The 24,298-nt window shown below is 39.8% G+C and overlaps 1 protein-coding gene across 5 annotated transcripts in view; it reads left to right on the top strand.

The window, feature by feature from the left end:
• The window catches only part of Supt3h (SPT3 homolog, SAGA and STAGA complex component), a 353,629-nt gene that overhangs the window by 40,329 nt on the left and 289,002 nt on the right, over positions 1-24,298 (top strand). The window contains exons 1-2 of one of the 5 annotated variants that reach the window (XM_076557808.1): positions 5,047-5,119; positions 5,241-5,329. The exons of the other annotated variants lie outside the window; for them this stretch is intronic. Coding sequence (XP_076413923.1) covers positions 5,117-5,119; positions 5,241-5,329 — 92 coding nt within the window. The 5' untranslated portion in view covers positions 5,047-5,116. Of the gene's footprint in view, positions 1-5,046; positions 5,120-5,240; positions 5,330-24,298 lie in introns of those variants that run through there. 5 annotated transcript variants of the gene reach the window in all.

The raw sequence follows: 24,298 nt of genomic DNA, 5'->3' as shown, positions 1-24,298 counted from the left end.
TCTTCCTCTCCCTTTCTTTCTGTCTTTCTGCTTATGGGTCCTCTCTCTCTCTCTCTCCTCACCACTTCTCTCCCTCTCTCCCTCCCTCCTTACCCCCCTCCTCTCTCTCTCTCTCTCTCTCTCTCTCTCTCTCTCTCTCTCTCTCTCTCTCTCTCTCTCTCTCTCTCTGACAAAAGGCTTGTGGTAAGGCCTTCCTGGCATCCAGAAGGCTATAGCGTTTTAATTTTTGTGACTCATGAGGATTTGGATAGAATACAAATGCTGAAGGAGCCCACACTCCTCTAAGGTTAACGTTTGGAGAGCAGATCTCCGCGGCTAAGGGTTTCCTTTCTCCCACCTCCCCACTCCTGCCTTCCCTCTGCTCTTTTCTTCTCTGTTTTCTACCCCTCCTCCTTTCCCTTCATTATTATGTCTATGGAAAAGTGAACAAAACTGGCTCAAGGCAACATGTGACGATCAGAACAGCCATGCTGAGTTACAGTAATCTACATCTTGGGATTGTGTCCCATGCAGAGCCGCCTCTTAGGTCTACCAAGGTGGCTGATCCCTTCTATTTGCCTTTTGCTTGTCTTCCCAGACTTGTGAATCTGTAACTCATTGTAAAAAAAAGTTTACCTTTCCAAAGCTCTGCTTGCAAACTCCTTGCTGGGATTGACTGTAATTGACTGTCACCAAAGTGTTAGTCTGGGGACTCCTTTACAAATATTAAATCATGGCTGTCTAGTTGATTTTATATTAGGTGGCGGCTCTTACCATAAAGATTAAATGTAATTACTGTCATATTATTTTTACCATCATCTCATGGCTACTTTGAAGATCTTATAAAACAAGTGTTAAGAATTGCAGGATGGTTTGTTGGAATAATGTTAGTTTTCTGTGTGATTGGATTTTTATCTTTCACAGAAATGTGTTTGTATAATTCTTTAGTCAGCTTGCACAGTGACTTTAACGGTTTTGGATTGCAGATCTTCTGCATATATAGTGAAATACTCAGTAACTTCCATAGCTTAGTATTACACTTCACAAGCTCAGAATAGAGTGGGTTAAACAGAAACTGTAGTTTTTTTGTTGTTTATAATGGAAGCTTTGAAATAAATTACAAAATGCTGTGTGTAGTAAGGAATAATGCACAGACAGAGTATGTTAGTCGTCTCGATTTGCTAATTCTGATTCAGAAGAAAATTGAAACCATCTTTGGGAAACTATCTCTTCTTTTGCCCTCTTGGACATATATGTATAGAGCTCATTTTCTTATTAGGATGATTATATATCATAGGCAGTGAATTTCACATTTATGAATAGAGCTTCCTGTTTTCATCAGTTGGGAGCGAGGGAGGATTTTTCAACAAACGTTATAAAGGCGAGCAGACCAATTTCCTAGGCATTTTTTGCCATTTATCCACGCCACTCTGAATTTGCATGTTAGATTTCTTCCTACTGTGATGGTAACCAGCAGTGGCATGAACTAGATGACTGAGATGGAGGTGGGAACAGGAAAGCAGAAAGCCTTGGTTGGGGTACAGTGGGGCCACAGGGAGGGCTGAGGAGGTGACAGGAGTAAAAGACCCTGTCTGTTCATCCCAACCCAGCACAGCTCGTTATCTGTCTTTGGTTCCTGTTGTCTAGGAAACCCTCCCTGTTCCTGAAAGGTTTTCTATATGTACTGGAAAGAGATGGGAATGATTTTAACCCCTTGTTTTTCAAGTGTCTAGAACTTTTTCCCAGAATGAACTTTTAATGACAAAACCACAGAAATACATTCTTGTTGTTTGATTTTGAGGCTGGAGTCATACTTTACTGTAAAACAGATCTTACATTGAAGTTTTCATTTAGGGTCATTATTCATGCAGAGAAGAAAAAAGTTACTCTATTAGCCTCTTTCATAAATAAAGTGTGCCAGTGTGATCTTTATCTCTACTATCCAAAGTAAGTAAAGGAAGGTTTGTCCGTAAATTTGTGGAGTTTCTGAACTTGGCTCCATATGCACATGCAGTAGCAGCACTTGTGGTTGAAGATAGTTTCTCTATCCTAGAGCAACTATATATATATATATTATATATGTTTATATAATATATATGTGTGTGTATGTACGTATATATACATACGCATACATATATAGCAACGGTATGTATACATATGTGTATGTATGTATATATATATGCAGCCACATACACATAGCAACTATATATAAAAAGCAAATGCTTTTCTTTTAGAATGTTCAGATCTCTTAAATCTTAATCTTTTACAAAATGTTTTTTCCTTAAAACATTTTTAAGGTGTATACCCTTTTGTCATTTAAAATGACCTGAATGAATTTGAGTAATTTTACCACCAGCTCATCTGTCTTCCAGTTATGTGATCTCTCTTGCAGGTGACCTTACTGCTTGTCTCTGTGTCCAGCTCTCATCATACAAGACTAGTAGACACTGCTGAACGTGGCCTTTCTGTACTGTGTGAGGCCCATCACATTCTGGCAGGGTAAAAACAAGGAAGTTACACTTGTGGTTTAAGTTTATGTGCTCATCGTCCATGTATCCCCCTCCCAATTCCAATTAGCCTTTCTCAAGAGCAAACAGTACATTGTTGTAGAAATCCCCAAACAGCACTGGTGAGTGACAACACCTTTGATTCTGACTGCATGTTGTTAGAAATGGTCCTAGTGATGGAGAGCCAGCCAGCTTCAGTAAAGCCATGGCGAGAGCTCTTGTGCAGAGATGTCTGCCAGGCTTGTATTCAGAGACGGAGGTCGCAGACTGTCTCTAGATGCAGTCCCTTTGGGGGATGTGCTAGCAGTCGCTATGGAGGAAGCCAGCCTAGTTCTACCCTATAGATTCTGTATCTTAATGCTACAGCAATGAAGTTCAGCTTTAAATTTTAAACTAGTCTTTAAAAAATCATAAAATTAGTGCCTTGCTTTATTACTTTACAGTTTAGTATTTTTTTCAAAATTGTCAGTTTTTAAAATATCCAGACATTTGAACATAACAGTATAGTAATGCTTTAAATATCATACATTTCTTTTTGTTATCATTTGAATTAATTACTTGCTCAACTGCTGCTTGAATTTTAATACAATAGTTTTATCAATACTGTGTCAATATCTGTGTTTTTAAAGAAGGATTATTTTAGACTTACATTTGCTGCTTTTCTATTCTTTTAATTAAAAACAGTAAGAAAATGACTAACAAACTCTAGATGTCCACTCTGTCTTAAAATATTCTGATTATGAGACTAGGAGGCTAGGAACTTGGTTAATTTATTTTAACTTGATATTTGGTAATTTATGTTTTTGGGGGCAATTTTTCCTTTTTCAGATTTGATATGTAGCTGTTTACGCTTATCTAACATTTATCAGACTTTTATTAAAGATTTAAAATTGTTCTGTGCTTGTAAAACAATTTTATTTTAAATTATGATTATGAGATATTAATCCTTACATCTTTATATAAAAACAGGAATGCATATTTGGTTGTGAGTACAGAGTATTTTTTTGAACATTGTTATGAGTTTTTAAATTAGATTATATATATTAAAAAACCCCAGTGCCACAATTTTCTTGTTTACTGATTTCACATGTGTACTCCTAGCAGCTATTTTTCTGAGTGTGATATAATATGCAGATTGGATGCCCAAGAGAACCTCTGATATCATTGTCCACTTATACCTTCCCTTTCCTCCATCCGTCCATCTGTCCTTCCCTCCCTCCCCCTCCTTTTCTCCTCTTCCTTCATTTCTGTCCCTCACTTCTTTATCTCTACTCCAGTTCCAAGCTTTTGTTTGTTTGTTTGTTTGTTTTCTTTTGCCATGCTTTGACATTTCTATATATTCAGAACTTTTTAAAATTTTTATTAAGGCTATTGACATGTTAGTACTCACTAATGAGTACCTGGTAGGTCTGAAACACAGCCCTCTTTGTACACTGTTGTGTCTTCATCTGTTGTAGCTCAGCTGTTAGAGAGTATTGGCATTTGTTTCTGGGAATATTTGATTTCTTCTGATCTGTTCCTTGAATCTTTCCTTTATGCTGATTTACTCAAGCATATTGTTTTGCATGACATTGCCACTTTTATTGTGAGGATCACTTTTTTTCTGAGATTATTCTTTAAAGTATGATGATCTACACTTTAGTAATGTACCTGTATAAAGTATTTTTATCTTTCTTGTAATTATTGAAGCAATTCATCTTTGAATGCTGTCATTTTTTATAAGGATTTTTTTAAAAAGGCGACAACTTGCACAAAATGTGGGAAATATGCTCATATGACAGCTGAGGATGTGGCCAGACTAAAGCAGGAAACGACTACCCACAATGCAATGTTACATACACTACCACTTAATAAAATTTATATCAAACATGCTTCTGACCAAACCAAAGAAAAATAATACCCCAGCTCTGCTGGTGAATGTATCTAGGGAAAAGCGAAACTAACTTTTGTGCTTGCAGAGTCAGTGAAAGTGTGGGGCAGCCTAGTACAGTGGAGCTTTGCTCTCCCTCTGTCCTTGGGGTTCAGTTCTTGAGTGCAGGTGACATCCTTCTCCAGGGAGAACTTTATTGGTGTCACTTGTCTTGGAAAAGGCCCCATAGGCCACCACTCTTTGTTCACTTGAATTGTTTCAGTATTGAATAGTTAGAGGGTCTTGTCAACTGTAAGGGGAAAAAAATGCAATTTTAGATACTGTTTGGCGTACCTGAACTTCTTACAGAGCCAGGTGCGGTTTTTTGTAGTCTGTTTTATCTTTTCTTGAATCAAGCCTGCCGAGCTGTGCTCCCTTCCTCTCCCTGTTGGTGTTTGTCTGTCCACACCGAGTGAAGCAGACTGGCTGCTCTGTGATGTGGTTAAAAAGGTATTAGTGCATCTTATAAAAAGATCAGCTTTTAATGTAGTTAGTGTTCCCATTTATAAATCTTCAGCTATTGAGCTCTCGGCTGTCACATTTCAGCAATTTAGATGAATTTAATACCTTCATAATTTAGATGAACTTCAAGGTTTTACAAAGGAGGTTGGGGCACATAGAGTTTTAAATTGGCAGACAAAGCAGAGAGATTCTCCTAGACAGCTACAAGAGACTGTCACTGTCACTCACTGGTCCCATCTGCGTATTTCAGTATCTACAAATGGTCAGTGTTTTGCTTTGGAACTGGCGCGATACTGTCATCTCAGCATTTAGATGTGGCTGTTATTGGCTGTATCTCTATTAAGGATGATTTGCTTAATTGTTTGGAGTTTTTTCCCCTTTAGAAGATGCTTATCAATACCAGCTGCCGCAGCGTGGCTTTTCTCCACGGACTCATGGTGGTCTCTGGAAGAATGTTCCTCAAGTTTGACAGGTGAGACAGACGCTCTCCAGTGCCACTGCTTTTGGATGAATCTGACTGTGGTCGGAGAAAGTGCATCTTGCCAAAGTATATGGGTGAGACCACACACAGCCTTTAGAATAGTTATTGTAGGGTTATTTTAGGAGTCCATGTCTTGACAGTTCTTTTATTTGCATGCCGGTTTCATTGCTGTGTATAGATTTTTCATTGGGTTCAGAAAAGGCTATTGTGGATTGAGGTCTCTGTTAAGCTTTCTGTGTAATTTATGGTGAGTTCAGGCATAATTAACAATACAGAAAGAATATTGAAAATGAAGCACTGGAATACAGATCTTTTTGTTTTTACAAATTTGACAGTATTCCCACTGGAAATCTCAATTTCTCAGACGTTTTAGTAGTTAAAAATTACTCTATTTGAATTTGAAGATTTCAAGAATTAGAAGAAATACTAAAATATTTGTATCTCTGATTATATTAATATTAGGAAAAATTACTATTTCTCAAAGTATATTTTAAAACTATTGCTTATAAACAGTGTTGTTTCTAAATTTTACATTTTAGTAAAAGCTTGAAAGCATTGAAATAAATTGCTAAAGAAGTCAGTTTCTAAATATGTAGGTAAATTTGTAGGCTACCAGTCTTTTATGAGATGATTAAAGCTTTGTTCAAAATTCAAAACTATAGTTAAAATTATATTTTATTTTTTTAAAAAGAAATATTTGTAGCTTCAAAAACTGACAGTTTTAATGAATAGTAGCAAACTTTAGACTTTCACAAAAATGTTTCTCTTAATAAATTGATGTATTTGAACATGTGTTCATAATTATTATTTTAATAACTTTATTAAAACAATTCACAAGACTTTTTACTGGATTAGTGAGTGTATTTAAGAATATGTTTGTGATAATTCTACCTTTCTCTGGTAAGCTGGTTTCGTTCCTGTTTTCCTAACATAGTCTGCAGAGGCAGTTGCCTCCTCTCCCTCTGAGACTGATGTACGTCCTGGCAGGAAGACTGTCTGTGGCTTTTTCAGTGAACAAATATATAGCGAGATGAGAGCATACTATATGCAAATAGGTTGTTTAAAAAAGAGTTGGCATTGATCTCTCAGAAGTTAACCATATCTGTGAACTTCGATTGAGTGCTATGTCAAAAAAAGAACTGCACAAGCTATTTTGAGACAACTTGCGGAAACTTGGATATAGACTCTGGGTATCGGTGAGTGATGCTGAGGAATATCAAGTTTAGTTGTGACAACGATACTATTGATTTACATAGAAAAAGTCCTTATTCTTAAAAGAGGTACATGGTGAAATTACTACTATGGAGTCAGTGGCATACTTGAACAAATACATAAAATGTGTCAATGTTGGCTGTTGAATCTGTGCAAGGGATAGACTGGCATTTTTCTACCTTAACAGTGAATTCTGAAACAAAGCATTTTGTGTTTAAGTGACTTATGAAACTGTTTTCAAATTGAAATCAAATAGTCGAAAAACTCATTTGTGTGGTATATAAAGAGTAAATTAACTGGATGCTGGTGGTGCACACCTTTAGTCCCAACACTCGGGAGGGAGGCAGAGGCAGGCGGATCTCTGAGTTCAAGGCCAGCCTGGGCTACAGAGCCAGTTCTAGGACAGCCAGGGCTACACAGAGAAACCCTGTCTCAAAACAACAACAAAATGAAAAATGGATGTGTGGAAATAGATTGGCTGTACTTAATAATTTATGGTTTTAACCTTTATCCTTAAATCTTATCATGGCAAAAATTTATCCTTAAATTTTATTCATGGAAAAAACTTACATATAAGTAAAAAACTGGAGGTTTGTGGTGTAGCAACTCAAGGCTGGACACCTGTAGTGGAGCCCAACAGGCTTTTTGTGTCATTTTTGTTTAAGTTGGATACTTCTAGAATATATGAATACCCTAAAGTTCATCTGTGCTTAGGCATGATGGTACAAATCTGAAAGCCAGGCATGCTGAGGCAGGGGCATCAGAGGTTTTAAAGTCAGCATGCACTGTGTATGCAGGCCCAGTTTCAACCAACGGTGGGGCTCCAACAGATGGCTGGGCTCTCAGGGCACTCTCCGAGTGCGGGTGCTGGGGTTTGGTTCTCGTGCTCACAGCGAGGCGCACAACCGTCTGCACTCTCTGTTCCGGGGACCCAACACGCTTCTGGCCTCTGGGGGTACAAAAGGTGTGCATGTGGATAAGCCTGAAGATACACATGCATACATGTAAAGTAAAAATAAAGTTAAAACAAAACCAAACAGTTTATTCACATCAACTAATTAGCTTATGTTATTACTGTTAAATCTCACATTTCCAGGAGTTATTCTAGGGAGCAGAAGCCTACATCTATTTCACAGGTATTGGATGTTGAATTTGTGTCGTACTAGTTGATGGTCTCCCAAGGGCTGACATACCTTTTCTATACAGAGGCAAATAGTAAATGGTTTTGGGTTGGGGGTGTAGACTTTCCATCAGCAGCTCAGGTCTGGTTGTAGTGTCAAAGCTGGCAGTCAGTAAATGAACACATACGTCTGCATTCCACTGACACTAGTTAGACACCAGGCTCTGGCTCCTGCACCTGTACTCGTACTCCTAGAGAGCTGTGTAGTTCAGTGGATGCCAACCACAGAAGCAAGGGTGAGTTGTAGTGGTGATCAGGTTTCTTCGTCTTACACTGTTTATAAACTCTTCTATTAAAAGTTTATTGCCATGTGAAGCATTGTATCTGTGGTGCTTATTTAATAACCATCTGTTGTATTGACCCAGCTAATTACCCTGTAGTACAATTTTTTTGACATATAAATTATTATTTTGTGTATATTTATGAAGTATCTTAGAAAACCTTTTAGGTATGAGGTTCGTATATAAATAAATTATGTCGACTAGAGGCCTTTATACATTATATATTCTAGAAGCATCCCTAAATTTTAAGTATTGATATTTAATTTAGTTGTTTATTTTATTTAGTTGTGTATTGTTAATAATAATAAAAAAGATGTTAAGATGGAAGATCCTATGCTCTTTAGCCATAGAAGTATTTCTTTTTGAAAATTCATTGGGCTTAATGCCCAAGAAGAAAATATTTAATTGAAATATTATTAATAACTATGATCAATTATTTTTCCAGTATTATTTGGGTGTGTATAGTGTATGTGTGTGCACATGTGTGTGTGTGCATGCTTGCCCATGTGTACATGTATGGAGGCCGGAGACTGAAGTTGGGCATCTTCCTCAATGGTTGTACCTTATTTTGAGACAGGGTCTCTGAACCCAAAGCTCACTTTTTTCAGCTTGGCTGGCTGGTTGGCAATCCTCTAGGACTGGCCTGTCCTTATCAGTGAAGTTAGCTAGGCTCCATTATATATTGGGTGATAGTTATTACTAAGCAGAAAAAGAAACTGTCTTGGGCTGGCAGAAGGGCTCCGTGGGTAACGACGCTTGCTGGGATTCACACTGCTGGAAGGAGAGAACTGATTCTTACAGCTGTCCTCTGATTGTCACATGATACCTTGGTGCACACGTGCAAAGAAATAAATGTGACCAAAATACCTTAATGTAATAGTATTTATATAGTTTCATGACTAAAGAGCTAATGAACTGTTTTCATGGAATGTCAGAACTTTGGTGTATTAAATTCGATATAGCTCATATGTGTATTTGTGTCACACATGTATATAAATAAAATTACTTGCAATAACAACTCAATATTTCATATTTTATACATTCTAGCTTATGATTATTTTAATCAGTTCTGATCATAAGATACAATAGCTAAAGATAAGATAGTTGAAAAATTACTGTTTTTTGTTAATATAATTTTGACATATAGATGAAACCTGCCTTCTTATCTTTCCTGTTATAAACAGGTTATTGCCCATTTGCTTTCATATATCACAAAATTCAACACAATTATTTTGTTGAATAATTGAATAACGTAATAACATCTATCCCCTACCTTCATTATTTAAGTATTTTAAGATTTATTTTTATTAAGTGTGTAAGTGTGTGTGTGTGTGTGTGTGTGTGAAAGAGAGAGAGAGAGAGAGAGAGAGAGAGAGAGAGAGAGAGAGAGAGAGAGAGAATCAGAATATACATGTATGTATGCAGATGCCCACTGAGTTCAGGAAGTGGGTGGAGCTGGGCTTATAGTGGTTGTGAGCTGCCCAACTTGGGTACTGAGAACTAAACTCAGGTCCTCTGCAAGAGCAGTCCGAACTCTTAATGGCTAAGCCATTTCTCAGATTGTCATTAGATGACACACACCTAAGTTATTTTGAGTAGTGATTAAGATAGCTTGTCTGGTAGGAAACCACAGAGAAGTGCTCAGAAACTCCAACAGCATTACCCAGGGTCTCTCTATGTAAGGTCACATTGCTCAGTTATAATACATTTTAAAAAGTAATCACTGTTCTTTCTCTAAAAAACAAAAATAAAAAAAAAACCCACCCCAAGTGAAAACAAACACAAATCCAAAAAGACAAAAAACAAAACAAAACAAAAACCCCGAATCCAAAACAAACAAAACATGAAGTTGGGTGGGTAGGATATTGGAGGTATTAGGAAAGGGGACAGAATATTATCAAAATATATCATGTGAAAAAATTTAAAAAGGCAATACACAAAAAGTATCATTATGGTGCAGCAATCCAATAAACTCGATGGCAGGAAGAACCTTGTGCCAATCCCAGTGATAGGAAATCCTTAATATTTACATAGGGAAGATACTTACCCCAAATCAAAAATGAGAAACAATTTTGGCATTTAAAGTTCCAACATTCACTTAGAAAGAAAAAGGCTTGCTGAATGGTGTGTCACCCAATATGAATCACTGAGTACAGATTTATGTACTTTACCCTCTCTGGGTTCTGGGTTAAGTCCTTAGGACTCTTGTCCTTTTAGTTATAAATTCATTATTTTAAAAAGTCAGGAACTCCTAAAGATTGTGCATTTCTAACAGTTTATTCATTTTTGAATATAACTCTTATTGCTGCATTCAGCTGTTTTAAAAAAAGAACAGATATGTGTAAATGAGAAAAATCATCTATATGACATTTTGAAAAAGCCAAAACAACAGAGAAAGTTCAAAAGCTTAGCAGGTAAACTAAATAGTTGGTGTATCTTTATGAAAAATAAATAAGTAAAAGCAAAAGAGGGGCAAGTTGTTGGAGCTGGAGGGTTGAATTGGTGGCGTACAGGCCCCACAGTAAGACTGCTCTGCACAATACAGCAGTGTTGGGCACATGACATTATTTATTGGCAAAGTGTGCAGAACTGCATAACACAAAGGCTTTTTTTCTAAAAGAGTTCTTTTTTTTTTTGTTTTTTTGTTTTTTTGTTTTTTTGTTTTTTTTGTTTTTCGAGACAGGGTTTCTCTGTGTAGCTTTGCGCCTTTCCTGGAACTCACTTGGTAGCCCAGGCTGGCCTCGAACTCACAGAGATCCGCCTGCCTCTGCCTCCCGAGTGCTGGGATTAAAGGCGTGCGCCACCACCGCCCGGCCTAAAAGAGTTCTAATGACCATACTGTATCCATATTGGTTCGTCAGTTATAACACCTTCAGGCACCAGTGCAAGCTGTTAGTGGATGGTGTCCAGCAGGAGCTTACAGGATCTCTTCTCCCCGGTCTAGTCTAGTTTCAGTCTAAACTGAAAACTGTACTAATAAACGCCATCACTTTGCTGAACATAGTTCTTAACATCTACCTGCCTCAGCCTTCCCAGCAGCAGGAGTTACTGCTGTGCTGCTAGGTCAGGCTTTCTGTTACTGGTCTTAAAGGCAAAGCATCCAGTTTCTCTTAGTCATATGGACCAACACTTCCCTTCCTCCCCTTATTTCCCCTTATCCTTCTCCTCCCTTCCTTTTCCTCCATCCTTTCCCTCCCTTAGTTTATTGAAAAAGTTTTAGCCTGAATGGTGTTGGATCGTATCAAATTCTTTTCCTGTATGTCTTAATGGGATAATGGGATAATATGACTTTCTTGAGCCTATTTTATTGGATGGGTTGGATCAGGAGATTTTGAATGTTGAAAGCAGCCTTGTATATCTGTAAGAAGTTGCACTTGGTTGGGGTTTGTAATTTTTTTTAGACATTATTGAAGTTGATTTGCTAATACTATATTGGTGATATTTACATCTGTGTTCTTGGAAGATACTGTTCTGTAGTCTTCATTATTTGAATTTCTTTGGTTTTGGTATTTGGGTAGTGATGTTGGCTTCATAAGCATGAGTTAGGAAGTGTTTTCTCTGCCTGTATTATCTGGAACCAACTGCAGTGAATTGACATCATTTCTACCTGAAATATTGGCTAGTATTTATTAGTGAAAACATGTGGACACAGTGTTGTTTATGATGTCTGCATAGTAATGTCCCAACTTTCACATTCACATTCACTCAGCATCCACCAACTCTCCCAGTTCCCTTAGCTGATTCATTTAAGTGTCTGCACATGGGTATCTGCAGTGGATTTCATTGTCAGCTCGACACAATGAAGCATTGCCTGTGAAGGAGGAGTCGAGGTGCAGGGATTTCCCAGATCAAATTGGCCTGTGGGGGAAATGTATTGGTTGGTGGTTGATGTGGGAGGGACCAGCACACTTTGGACAAGCACCAGCCCTAGGCAGGTTAGCCTGGCCTACGTAAGAAAGCTAGCCGAGGAAGCAGAAGAAAGCAAACTAGTTTCCTGTCTTGATCTCATGTCCTGACTTCCTTCAATGGCAGACTGTAACCTGTAAGCCTAAATAAACACTTCCCTCCCTCAAGTCGCTTCCAGTCAGCATTTTATCACGGCGACAGAGAGGAAACTAGGCAGTATTGTTGTTGAGCTCTTCTACAGAAAAATTAACGTACGTTTTTAAAGATACTTTCCCCTTTCAGATGTTTGCAGATGGGAGTGTTTAATGTTGTGCTCAAGTCCCCTACTGTGTTCCATGGAATATCCTGTTATATATGTTTGTAGCCTGAGATGACCCATATAACCTTGGTGTATTGTAGGATATGCCCTTGGGACTGGATAACTGTGCTCTAAGATGTTCATACAGTAATGAAATTAAAAACAACAACAACAACAACAAAAAAACACATTTAAGGGCATATTTTCATCTTTAAGCTGTGCACATATGTAGTATGAGATGTAAATATGTATGTATGTATATGTGTGTATGTGTGGGTGCATGTGTACTTGTGGAGGCCAGAGGTCACTGTGAAATGTCTTTCTCAATCACTGCATCTGTTAGTGAGAGAAGGTCTCACTGAACTGGGAACCTGCTGCTTTGGCTAGACTAGCTGACCTGGGAATCCGTGTGGTCTGTCTGCCTGTCTCTTTCATTCCACACTAGGTTGACAGATGCCTGCTGCCAACTTGTCCGTGGATGCTGTGGATCCACATTGGAGGTCTTATCTGACTGTAGCAGTGTTCTGTCCCAAGCCATCTCCCGAGGCCTGGTCTGAAGTTCCCTTAAAACCCTAGATTGCTTTTGTGCCTCAGGCTATTGCTATAGTTGGATTACTATCACATTGTCACTCTCTATTCATTACCCTTAATAGTTTTCCTTTTTCTCCCATTTCCTTCTTGTCATTCCTTGGTTTTCATTGGGAGTTTTAAATAACTCCATTTCTCCTCCTAGCATATCACATATACTTTAGTTTCTTTTTACTTTTCTTAGTTGTTGCCCTAGAGTTTGAGATATACGCATAAGGTTAACCCAAGTCTACTTTGATATAACAGTATATAGCTTCACAGGTACTGTGGATACCTTCTAAAAGAACATCCTTAGGCTTCAGACAGGACTCTGTGGTTAAGAGCATGTTCTTCTGGGGGATGTGGGATACCATCACCCATATCAGGTGGCTCATAGCTTCTTGTAACTTCAGCTCCACGGTGCACCCTTTTGGCCTTGACAGGCACTTGGTGGACTTGTGCACATATTTAATAAGAGTGTTTTCAAGTTTTCTCCTACTTCAAAACTTTGTTGTTCTTTATGTTACTTAGTATACACTATAATTGTTGAATATAGTTGCTTTTTCAATAAATCACCAACTAGATAAATTAAGAATAAGAAAAGGTTTCATTTTTTGCCTTCACTTATTCTTCATATAATGCTGCTTATTTATGCAGAGCCCTATTTCTGTCATATATTTTTCATCTTTGAATACATCCTATGAACAGTTTTTAAAAAGCAGATCTACTGATAACAATTGTACTTAATAATTTTTGGTATATATGAATCTCTGTTTCTGAAACATAATTCCAAATTGGTTTGATGTTTCTGTTTCAACATGAAATATTTCACTTACCTCATGGTTTTTTAAGAGAAACCAGTTTGAACTATTGATCCTTTGTAGGTGAGATAGATTTTAACTCTGGTTTCTTTGAGGATTTTTCTCATTGTTCTTAGATTTTTCTTTATTTTGAATAAAATAGTTCCTCCTCCTCCTGTTCCTCTTTTTAATGCTGCTAGATGTGAGCTTTATCATTCTGCTAAGTATCATTTGGCCTTCCTGGAATGGTGGGTCCATTTCTCTTATTAATTGTGAAAAGTCTGGCCACCATTACTTGAAATATTCTTTTCCTCTTCCCTTTTCCTTTCCCCCTTGCATCAACTTTATGGATGGTATATTTTTAGGGGTCATTTTTTCCAGAGCTTTGGAAGTTTCCTCTGACATTTTTTCAGTTCAGTGGTTCTTTCCTCTTCCATTTCTAGTCTCCCGTTGAGCCTGCCAAGGCATTCTTCCATTCTTTTAAGTGGCTTGAGTCTTTGGAAACTCCCTCCCTCCCTCCCTCCTTCCTTAGTGTTCCTTCCTTTTGGTTCTCTCGGCTCTTCCCTGTCTACACTCCTACCTCATGCCTGCTGTTTTCAGTAAGTGCCCTGAGCACACTGGTGGTCAGAATTGTTTTCAGTTCCTGCTGTAATGATTTCAAAACGTACACCGTGCATGTTTTGGCCTCTGATGTTTACTATGTCTTTTCAATTTTTTTTGACCTTTAGAGTACTTGTACTTTTTGTTGACCCTCCCTGTGGTGTGTCAGAAGATCCATGGCAGGCATGTGAGGTGTTCTCTTTACTCTTCGCAGGATTGTACTGTCAGAGGCCGATATTTTCTCTCTTGGCCTTAGGTCCACTTCCCTACTGCATCCGGATCTCCCTTGAGAATCCTTCTTGAGAACCTGGGGCTTCTCTGTCTTTGAGCTGCAGTCTGTTACATATACAGACATCTGCATGATGTAGTACTAAACATTGTGTAATCAAGCACTGATTGCCTCAGTCTTCTAGTGAGCCTGTAGCCTGGACTAGGACTTTCTAAATTTCTTTTGATGGTGCATTGTTGGTATATAAAATCCGACTTTTTATAGGAATTGTAGTCTGCAACTTCACCAAATTTGTTCCTTGGTCCTAATAGGATTTTTGTTGTTGTGTTATTGTTTTCTGTTTGTTTTGAGATAGGATTTCATCTCAATCCTATCAGACAGCCAAGGCTGTCTTAAACTGCATCTGTAGCCAAGGATGCATGACCCTGAGCTCCTGATACCCTGCCTCCACCTCCCAAGTGCTGGCATAACTGGTGTGAACCACTACACTTGTGTTAGAACTAAATTTTTTTTAAAAAGTGGGATCTTTATGCTTTTATAGGTAGATTCATGTTACCTGTAACAAAAACAGTTTATTTTCTTCCTTTCTGTCTTGAATGTCTTTTTTGAAAGTTTTTTCTTTTCCCTTAGTATTCTGGCTGGGACTTTCAGTACTACGTTCAAGAGGTGATGAGAGTTGGAGTCCTGATTTTTATAGAAGAAAACATTCCATTCATTGTCGGGTCTGGTGTTAACTGTGGGTTTGTTCTATGTGGTAGCCTCTATTTTGTTGAACTACGTTCCTCCTATACTTTGTCTAGTATTTTCTACTGTGAAAGGATGTAGCATTTTGTTTAATGCCTGTTCTGCATCTGTTGATATGATCATATGATCATCCTTTTTGTTGATATATCACATTGACTTGTATGTTACACCATCCTTGCATTCCAGTGTCAATCTTACTTGGTTATTATCTAGGTGAGCAATTCTTTTAAGCTGCTGTTTAATTTGTCTTGCTGGTGTTTTGTTGAGGATTTTGCATAATTTTCCTCAGGGACACTGGACTGTAATTTTATAGCCTTGTGTTGGCATTACTATAAATGTGGTCTTATGCCGGGTGGTGGTGGCGTACACCTTTAATCCCATCACTCGGGAGGCAGAGCCAGGCGGATCTCTGTGAGTTCAAGGCCAGCCTGGGCTACAGAGTGAGTTCCAGGAAAGACGCAAAGCTACACAGAGAAACCCTGTCTCAAAAACAACAACAACAAAAATGTGATCTTATAAGAGAGAATCATATTCTTTTCTTTCCTTTTCTTCTTTTGTCTTTGTCTTTTTTTTCATTTTTTTAATTAGTTAATTAATTTATTTATTCTATTACCAGCTTGATACAGTACAAATACTTATCCTAATAGTGAAATGTTTCACTGAGGTTTGCCCAGTGATTGAGTAAAACCAAAACTTATTAAAAGCCACAGTCGTCCTAGGGTCCCCCCTGCTATGTAGCCTCCCTGGTTCTGTGGGTTGCAGTCTGATTGTTCTTTGCTTTATATCTAGTATCCACTTATGAGTGAGCAAATACCATGTTTGTCCTTCTGGGTTTGGGTTACCTCACTCAGGATGATATTTTCTAGTTCCATCCATTTGCCTGCAAATTTCATGCTGTCATTGTTTTTCTCTGCTGAGTAGTACTCTATTGTGTATATGTACCACATTTTCTTAATCCATTCTTCAGTTGATGGGCATCTAGGTTGTTTCCAGGTTCTGGCTATTATAAATAGTGCTGTTATGAACATAGTTGAGCAGGTATCTTTGTGGTATGATTGAGCATTCCTTGGGTATATGCCCAAGAGTGGTATGGCTGGGTCTTGAGGTAGATCAATTCCCAATTTTCTGAGAAACCTCCATACTGATTTCCACAGTGGTTGTACAAGTTTGCACTCCCACCAACAGTGGAGGAGTGTTCCCTTTGCTCTGCATCCTCTCCAACATAGACTGTTATTAGTGTTTTTGATCTTAGCCATTCTGACAGGTGTAAGGTGGTATCTCAGAGTCGTTTTTAAACCTTTGCAGGATTATTAGTATTTAGAACTTTGGTAGAACTCAGGAGTGAGGACATCAAGTCCTGGACTTTTCTTTGATGGGAGCCATTTATAACTGATTCAGTTTCCATGTTATTTAATAGGTCTGTTTTGATTTTATAAGCCTTCATGATTGAAACTGAGTAAGCTGTGCCTAGGAATATAATTGTTTTTAGTCTTCTCATGCCATTTTGTATTTCTCTGGTGCCAGTGTTAATATCTCTTTATCTGAGCTTTTTCTTTTTCTTAGTTTGTCTAAGGGTTTGTTCATCTTTTTAAAGACAGAAACTCTTAGTGTTATTGATTTTTAAGTTTTGCTTACTAGTCTATATTTCTGCTGCACTAGTTAGGATTTCCTTTTTTTTTTCTTTTTCTTTTTTTTTTTTTGTTTTTTGGTTTTTCGAGACAGGGTTTCTTTGTGTAGCTTTGTGCCTTTCCTGGTCCTTTTTTTTTTTTTTTTTTTTTTAAGAGACTTCATTTTTGTTATTTAAATTTATATGTGTGGGTGTTTTGCTTGCATGTATGTCTGTGTATGGTGCAGGACTGGTTCCCAAGGGAGCCAGAAGAGGGTGTCAAATTCCCTGGGACTGTGTTACAGTCGTGAGACACCATATGCCTGCTTTCCAGATAATAACAGTGTAAAGCTAAGCAGATATGTCAAATCCCAGATATGAGCAGGGCTCATATCTAAAAACAAGACTAAAAACAATTATATTCCTAGGCTTTTCCCTCTAGACATGTGAGAGAGCAGTTTGTCTATTTGTTATATAAGCTGGAGTTTTGCAAGGAAGAGAAATGATGGCCAAGAGTGTTTATGGACATGAAGTAAACAACACTATGTTCTTGTTCCAACCAACCAACCAACCAACCAACCAACCAACCAACCAAAACCATTCCTAAAAATCAGAGGGACCTAAAACCAGCATAGAAGCCTAAACACGGTCAAAAATAAGAAGGCAATGAAGACCATACTGTGTTTTTGTAGCTGGAATCTGTGCAGTGGTGGGATGGAAAAGAACTTGACTTATAGGTAAAAAGGTGGGTTTTACATTCCCAGTGTCACCCTGTGATCCTAGACAAATCATGCAGTTTTCTTGGGTTTCATTGTCTTCCTTACTAGTGGACACTGTTGCCCAGCCCACCCAGATCTTCCTTCCTTGGACAGGTCTCTCTATCCCTCACCTGAAGAGTTGATGACTCACATCTCTCAGTTAATTACCACATCCACAGAGCTATTATGGTCTCACTTGCCTGAGGGTGGAGGGCACTGGCTGGTATATGGGATATAAAGGGTTGGACTTGTTTCAAACTATGATGACTCTCTGGTTCCAGTTAGAATCCAGAGCTCACCCTGGGGTTATCTTGAGGTCAGACTCGAGTTGACTCCAGAGCTTTGTTACCCATTTCCTTGGATTATTTGTCTTCAGAATACTCCCTCAGTCATGTGCAGATTTGTCCTTCTAGACGTTGTGTCCCAGGAGCTTAACTCTCTACTTTAAAACTATTATCAAGTACATGTAAGTTGACAGTAGTATAACATTTACCCTTGAAAGTGTATAATTCCGTGAGGTCAAGTATATTCACAACATTGTTCAAATACTCACGATCTAGTTTCAGAACCTTTTCTTTTGGGGCATGTTCCACTGGGCTTCTCGTGAGATAAATTACCCCCGCCCCCCAGAGAAAAACCTCCCAAGATTTTACCAGTCATCTTTTCTAAACCAGCTGTTAACAGTGGAACTGGTCCCTGGTGGCTAGGGGATCAGAGTTTTCTTCCAATTTTTATTAAATAAAAATTACACACTTTTTCATACTTTCATTAAAAGGGGGGGGTGACTTTCTTTTCTCATGTTCTCCTCGTCAACATCCACTTGTCAGACTATAGCAGCCTGTGTTTTACTAACTCAGCACTAGCAGAATGTTAGGGTGAATGGTTATGAGGACTTGTTTTCAGAATGTGATGGGGCTACTTTGTGCTGGATTAGACCAAGATAACTTAGCACAAAGTAGAGTGTAAAGTGTTGGAATCAGAGCTTTTCCATCAGTCCATATCCCGATCCTAAACCCACTGAACAGCCATTTCCAACCTACCCTGATAACCTCCCAAACAAGCACACAGCACGCCCGTCACTGATGCCAGCCACAGGTAACATCCCAAACAAGCACACACACGCCCGTCACTGATGCTGGCCACAGGTAACATCCCAAACAAGCACACACACGCCCGTCACTGATGCTGGCCACAGGTAACATCCCAAACAAGCACACACACGCCCGTCACTGATGCCAGCCACTGGTGACACCAGAATCACCGAGTTTGTTGTTGAGGGCTGCCAGCCATTTTCCAAAGAGGCTGGGTATGTGCCCACCACAGTGAGCGAGGGTCATCATTTAGCTGGCCGAGGGGCTTTTCACTGTATCTGGCTAGGCAAGAATCCTTCAAATGCTGGCCTCTTGGAGATTTCCTCCCCTGGGGTTTGACAGCAGCAGGCAGAGGCAGTCAGCAGTGGAAGCAGCAGCAATGGTGTCTCCATGTTCCTGCCCTGTGCAGCACTCGGGTCAGAAGACCTTGGACAGCAGCCAGTGTTGTAGCACCCAGGGAAAGGTGTAAGACTCAGCCCCAAGGTCTTACCAGCTCTGTGGAAGTCTTGTGGTGTCCAGGGCCTTCAGGTTCTCTTCTCTGGCTCCTTGTAGCCTTTTAACAGTTCTCTGCTCTCCCCTCCTCTCTGTTCCAACTTCCCTTCTTGTTCTGGCTGCTTTTGAACTCTTCACTGTTCTTCTGTTATTAGTGGCCGCTGTCAGGATGACTTGGGCTGCCTGCCTGTAACAGCATTCAGGAGCTGGGGCCTCTGGAAGACTCTTCAGGTGTGGCCTTAGGATGGCTGGGATCATTTAGGTGCAGGCACACACACCCCTATCCCAGCCCTCCACCAGAAGGATCCCAGTGGCTAGGTGGGCATCTCAGAGCAGATGCCTGGCTATGGTTGGTGCCTGTGGGTGGTTTACCACCTCTTCATCTGTTAAGAGGCCATGCCAAGGCCTCCCCACCCTGTTGTTACTTCAACTGTCAAGCAGTTGTTGACTGGTATTTGGGAAGCTGGGCCCTGGGACTTGGCACAAGTAGGGATGTTAGGGAGCTCAACGCTAGGTGTCAGATGCTGGGTACAAGCTTCTGGGGTACCTCTAGAACTTTTCATCTGTCAGACTCAGAAGTCCAGCATCAGGATCAGAATTACCAGGTACAGGGCAGCACTAGGCAGTGTTGGATGTGCATGGCTCCAGATGCTCTCGTATTCTTCCAGCATCCATGGAATCTGCAGCTCTCAGACATGCCCCGTGTGCACAGTGCCCACGTGATGTGTCGGTTCCTAGGTACTGCTTCCTTAGGGTGGTGCTTACTCAGCTCTCAAGCTGCCCCTGTTCTCACTGCTGCTGCTTTGTGATTCCAGTTCAGCCTCCTCTTCTGAAGGAGCCAGAACGGGACCACAGAAGACATACTTTATTAGAGCTGATGCTACAGTACTAAGGGGTAGTGCCTAGCCGACTCCGCAAGTGAGTTCCTGGAGCCTGCTAATGTAGCCCCAAAAGAGATGTTTGGATCAATAATCACAGATACGTCTTTGGCCAATCACAACCATTTTCTTTGAACCTATCACAGCCTTGCCAGTGATCATAGTCACTCCACCAGGGGAAGTGGTCTTCCTCTGGTTAAACTGCAAATGATTTACATAGACTTATGATTATCAAAAGGATGACACAGTCTGCTTTAAACAGCCACGGCTAGGCCTGGGTCTTTGGGAGCCAGGGCAGCCAGCTGCACACCTGTGCACAGTTGGACCAAGGTGTCATGGAGTGCTCAAAATGGCCGGTGCAGGCAGGGCGGTGGCCTGGCTGTTTGACCACCTTTTGCTCATGGCTCTGTACAGGGACAAGAAAGGCCAGTGGCTGGTCATTGGAGAGTCAAGCTGTCCCATCCCCCACCATCTCTGCTTATTTACAGGACAGTTATTTTAACAATGCTTTTTTTTTTTTTTTTTTTTTTTTTTTTTTTTTTTTTTTTTGGTTTTTCGAGACAGGGTTTCTCTGTGTAGCTTTGCGCCTTTCCTGGAGCTCACTTGGTAGCCCAGGCTGGCCTCGAACTCACAGAGATCCACCTGGCTCTGCCTCCCGAGTGCTGGGATTAAAGGCGTGCGCCACCAACGCCCGGCTTAACAATGCTTTTAATAGTATTTTACCCCACCGAATTCCCAGGGGAAGATGGAACCCTCTTCTGTCTCGTTTGGATCCCTCTTCTCCACATGCTTGCCAACACTTTACATTTGCCATTTTCATATTTATAGTAATTCATGCGGATGTGCATACACTTCCTGTTTGAAATTGAATTCATCCCAAGATTATTTTGGGAGTCAAAGAACTTGTTGGACAAAATATTTGGGATATTATAAAGCACCGTGGAGATGCTTTTGCATGATTAAACTGGACTCAGACTGAAGTGGTAGGTTTGTTCTACCTTAGTTATTCTAGGTTGTGCCTTGAAATGAGGTTCTTCTCTGATCAGCCGAGATGCAGACTGGGGAGGTGGCGGCTCAGGTGGCGAAGGGCTTGACATGCAGGTGACCTGAGTCTGATCCCCAGGAGCCACGTAGTAGAAAGAGAGAACCAACTTTTACATGTTCCCCTTTGACCAACTCCACATATGTGTCATGGCACCAGTCTGTGTACACATACATGTACATACACACAATAATAATTGTAGTAATAACAAAAAGTCCATAGAGCCAATCATGATGGCTCATAGCAATCCCAGCCCTCAGGGGGCTGAGACCAGGAGGGGTTTTGTAAGTTTGAGGCTAATCCAGGTTATACAGTGAGCTCCTGGCCTTATGTAGCCTTAGCTACATAATGAAACCCCCTGGCTCAGAAAACCCAACCAAACTTAAAAAGTCCATAGTTTGAATCGTTACTTTAATCTCTGGTATGTTATTGAAATTATTAAATTTAACCCAAACATGAATCGTCATGAAATTAAAGACAATGGGGCTGAGGAGACGGCTTGGTGGGTAAAGGCACGTGCTGCCAAGCCTGGCAACCAGAGTTAGAATGGCTTGGGCCAGGGCAGTACACTAAGGAGTGGCCACGTGATTAGAATCAGTGTATTTAAAAGGTGGAAGCAGGGCCTACGCTAAGTAATTCAGTGTGGGCTTTGCTAGGAGAGGAGGAGTCTGAAAGGATTCCAAGCCTCTGCCCGTACAACTGAAGGGCGGGGCTGCTGTCCGCTCTGATGCAGGCCTAGGAGAGCAGCTCTGTCAATAACTGGGTTTCTGTTAAGTAAACTTTGAGGCACCCATTACATGTTCAAATTGAAATGTCATTTAGACAGTTAAATGTGAGTATGGACTGGAGATCACAGTTCAAAACTGTGAAAGCTTTTGTACATGTACATGTATGACACATACACACAACATAAATGCAACTTACCTCTCTTTTTTCATTAAGTATGAATATTTTGTGTGGACCATGAATACTCTCTAATGCCTTTTTTAATGGCTGTGTAGTATTCCTTTCCATGGATATACTATAATTTGGTTTAGTCAAATTAATTTTGGTCAATATTTCAAGACAATTTAAAAGTATTTAAAATAATATATTATAAAGTGCAAAGAAAACCATGAATTTTAATTGTGAATTAAGCACAAGTTTAATTTGACACTTCTTTCCCACTATAATTGGGATCTGAGAGTTTTAAATTTAATTCATTTTTAGAATTTCCAGAAATAATACTCAGCTATTCCCTTGAACTAAGGTAGCTACCGAGAGTTGTGCATCGCCTGTCATGGTCACATGGCTCGAGGATCAGAATAGGCACTAGTTTACTGTCTTACTCACTGGTGACCTACAGTGCCCCTAAATGTGGCTGCCTGTTGTCCAGGAATTTCACAGTCGAGCTTTTTCATTCGGCCCCCTGCCTTCCTTTATAATCGTCCTTACTGAGCAGGGCATGAACTTCTCATTGTCTTTTCCTCAATACAATTTCTTGTTCATACATTGCAGCACTTTGAAGAAGAACTCATTAGTCTTTTCAAATGACATTGAGAATGGAATCAACATTTAGTTGTTTGCAACAGTAGCAGCTGTGACTTTATAGGCTACTGTTAGTGGCTTTGGAAACTAGTTGGTTAGCAAGCTGTCATAATGAGGTTATTTTCCAAAAGAAGATGAAGTCATTTGCCATCTTGTTTTAGTCATAGAGGGCTTTTTCTTTGCCCAAATATTTGAAATTACACATCCCCACCCACTTATTTTTATATTTTTTGTGTATTACAAAGTAGTAGATGATGCAGCATTTGACTGGCCAAAGTTAGCACTCAGCATGCTTGGTGTGACTTGTATTTGTATGACGGCTGGAATATAGATATGAATAGATTAAGGACCACTACCTGTTTGAATGTTACTAATTTAGATTTCTTGTCGAGAGCAAAATAGTATCTGGAATCTAAGCCTAAGTCTCTTTATACAGGATATGGAATTCTGGCAGGAATTTTGAGCTTTGGTGGAAGAATAGAGATGTACTTAGTGAGAAGTAGAGCAGAGAAATAACTGTGTAAGGATTGATGTTCCATACAATTAAAGGAGAGACAGTGCCTGTCAGTTCTGGAGCTGCCTTCTGCTCTCGGGGTAGGAGGTTCTTTCTGACACAGTAAAGAACTGACTCACTGAGAGAAACAGCCTGGGAGCATCCTTCTGTGGTTCCCAATGTCCGCCTTTGGAGACTGGACTAACTTCCATGGGAAGTACTTGGATCTATTTACAGGAAGAGAATTTACTTGTCACATTCTTGACTTTGGAGCTTTGTGCTAGACATCTGCTCTTTGTCTGACATTTCTTTTTTTTTTTTTTTTTTTTTTGGTTTTTTTTTTTTTTTTTTTTTTTTTTTTTGGTTTTTTTTTTTGAGACAGGGTTTCTCTGTGTAGCCTTGCGCCTTTCCTGGAGCTCACTTGGTAGCCCAGGCTGGCCTCGAACTCACAGAGATCCGCCTGCCTCCGCCTCCCGAGTGCTGGGATTAAAGGCGTGCGCCACCAACGCCCGGCTGTCTGACATTTCTTACCTCTCCTCATTTTTAATTTTTTCAATTTTTGCTGTATTTGAAGTTTTGTTAATGATGGTGGCTTTCTTTCTCTAGGATATCAAAAGTCTAACAGGGCTTGGAGGATATTCCCAGTATGGTTTTCCAGCCTAGTGCACCAGAATTTGAGAGCAAATACTTTATTCATTCAGGCTACATGGCAATCCTTGGTTAGCCTTCTCTTAGTGATGGGCATGGCTGTATAAAGCTATCTGGAGACTACCTTGGGGTTGTCAGACTTCAAACCTTCGTGCATTGTATGTGGCTCAGAGTGTCACTGATTATCCCATGATAATCTGACCTGTGTTCCTCTCACTAGGGAAAATAGGGGTGACAGTGGAGGGAAGTGGTTGGTTACGTACAGTCAAATGGAAAACTATAGAGAAGAATTGCAGAGGAGGATTTCTGGAGAATTCTAGCTTATATCGACCAAGTCCTTATAAGTTAAATATATGTGTTCACATCGAATTTAATTGTTCGTCTGTACCTTATCAGAACCTCACGAGGCCAGCACATTAGGTGGCACTAAATACACGTGATAGAGATCTAAGAGTGAATCTGATTTAAAAGTGTGCACTTGGCTGTTGTGTTTCTGTCCTTAGGACGTCTCCCATCCTCACCCCAGTCTTGGGATTCTCAGATTCAAGGGGGAAGTGCTAGAAAGAGGAGCCCTTTGCTTTTCAGTGAGGTTTGTTCCTGATTTTCGT

This window comes from Peromyscus maniculatus, chromosome 21 (genome assembly GCF_049852395.1).
Source record: "Peromyscus maniculatus bairdii isolate BWxNUB_F1_BW_parent chromosome 21, HU_Pman_BW_mat_3.1, whole genome shotgun sequence".
NCBI lineage: Eukaryota > Metazoa > Chordata > Mammalia > Rodentia > Cricetidae > Peromyscus > Peromyscus maniculatus.
The sequence above is the reverse complement of the archived record's forward strand: the minus strand, read 5'-3'. Positions and strand labels throughout refer to the sequence as shown.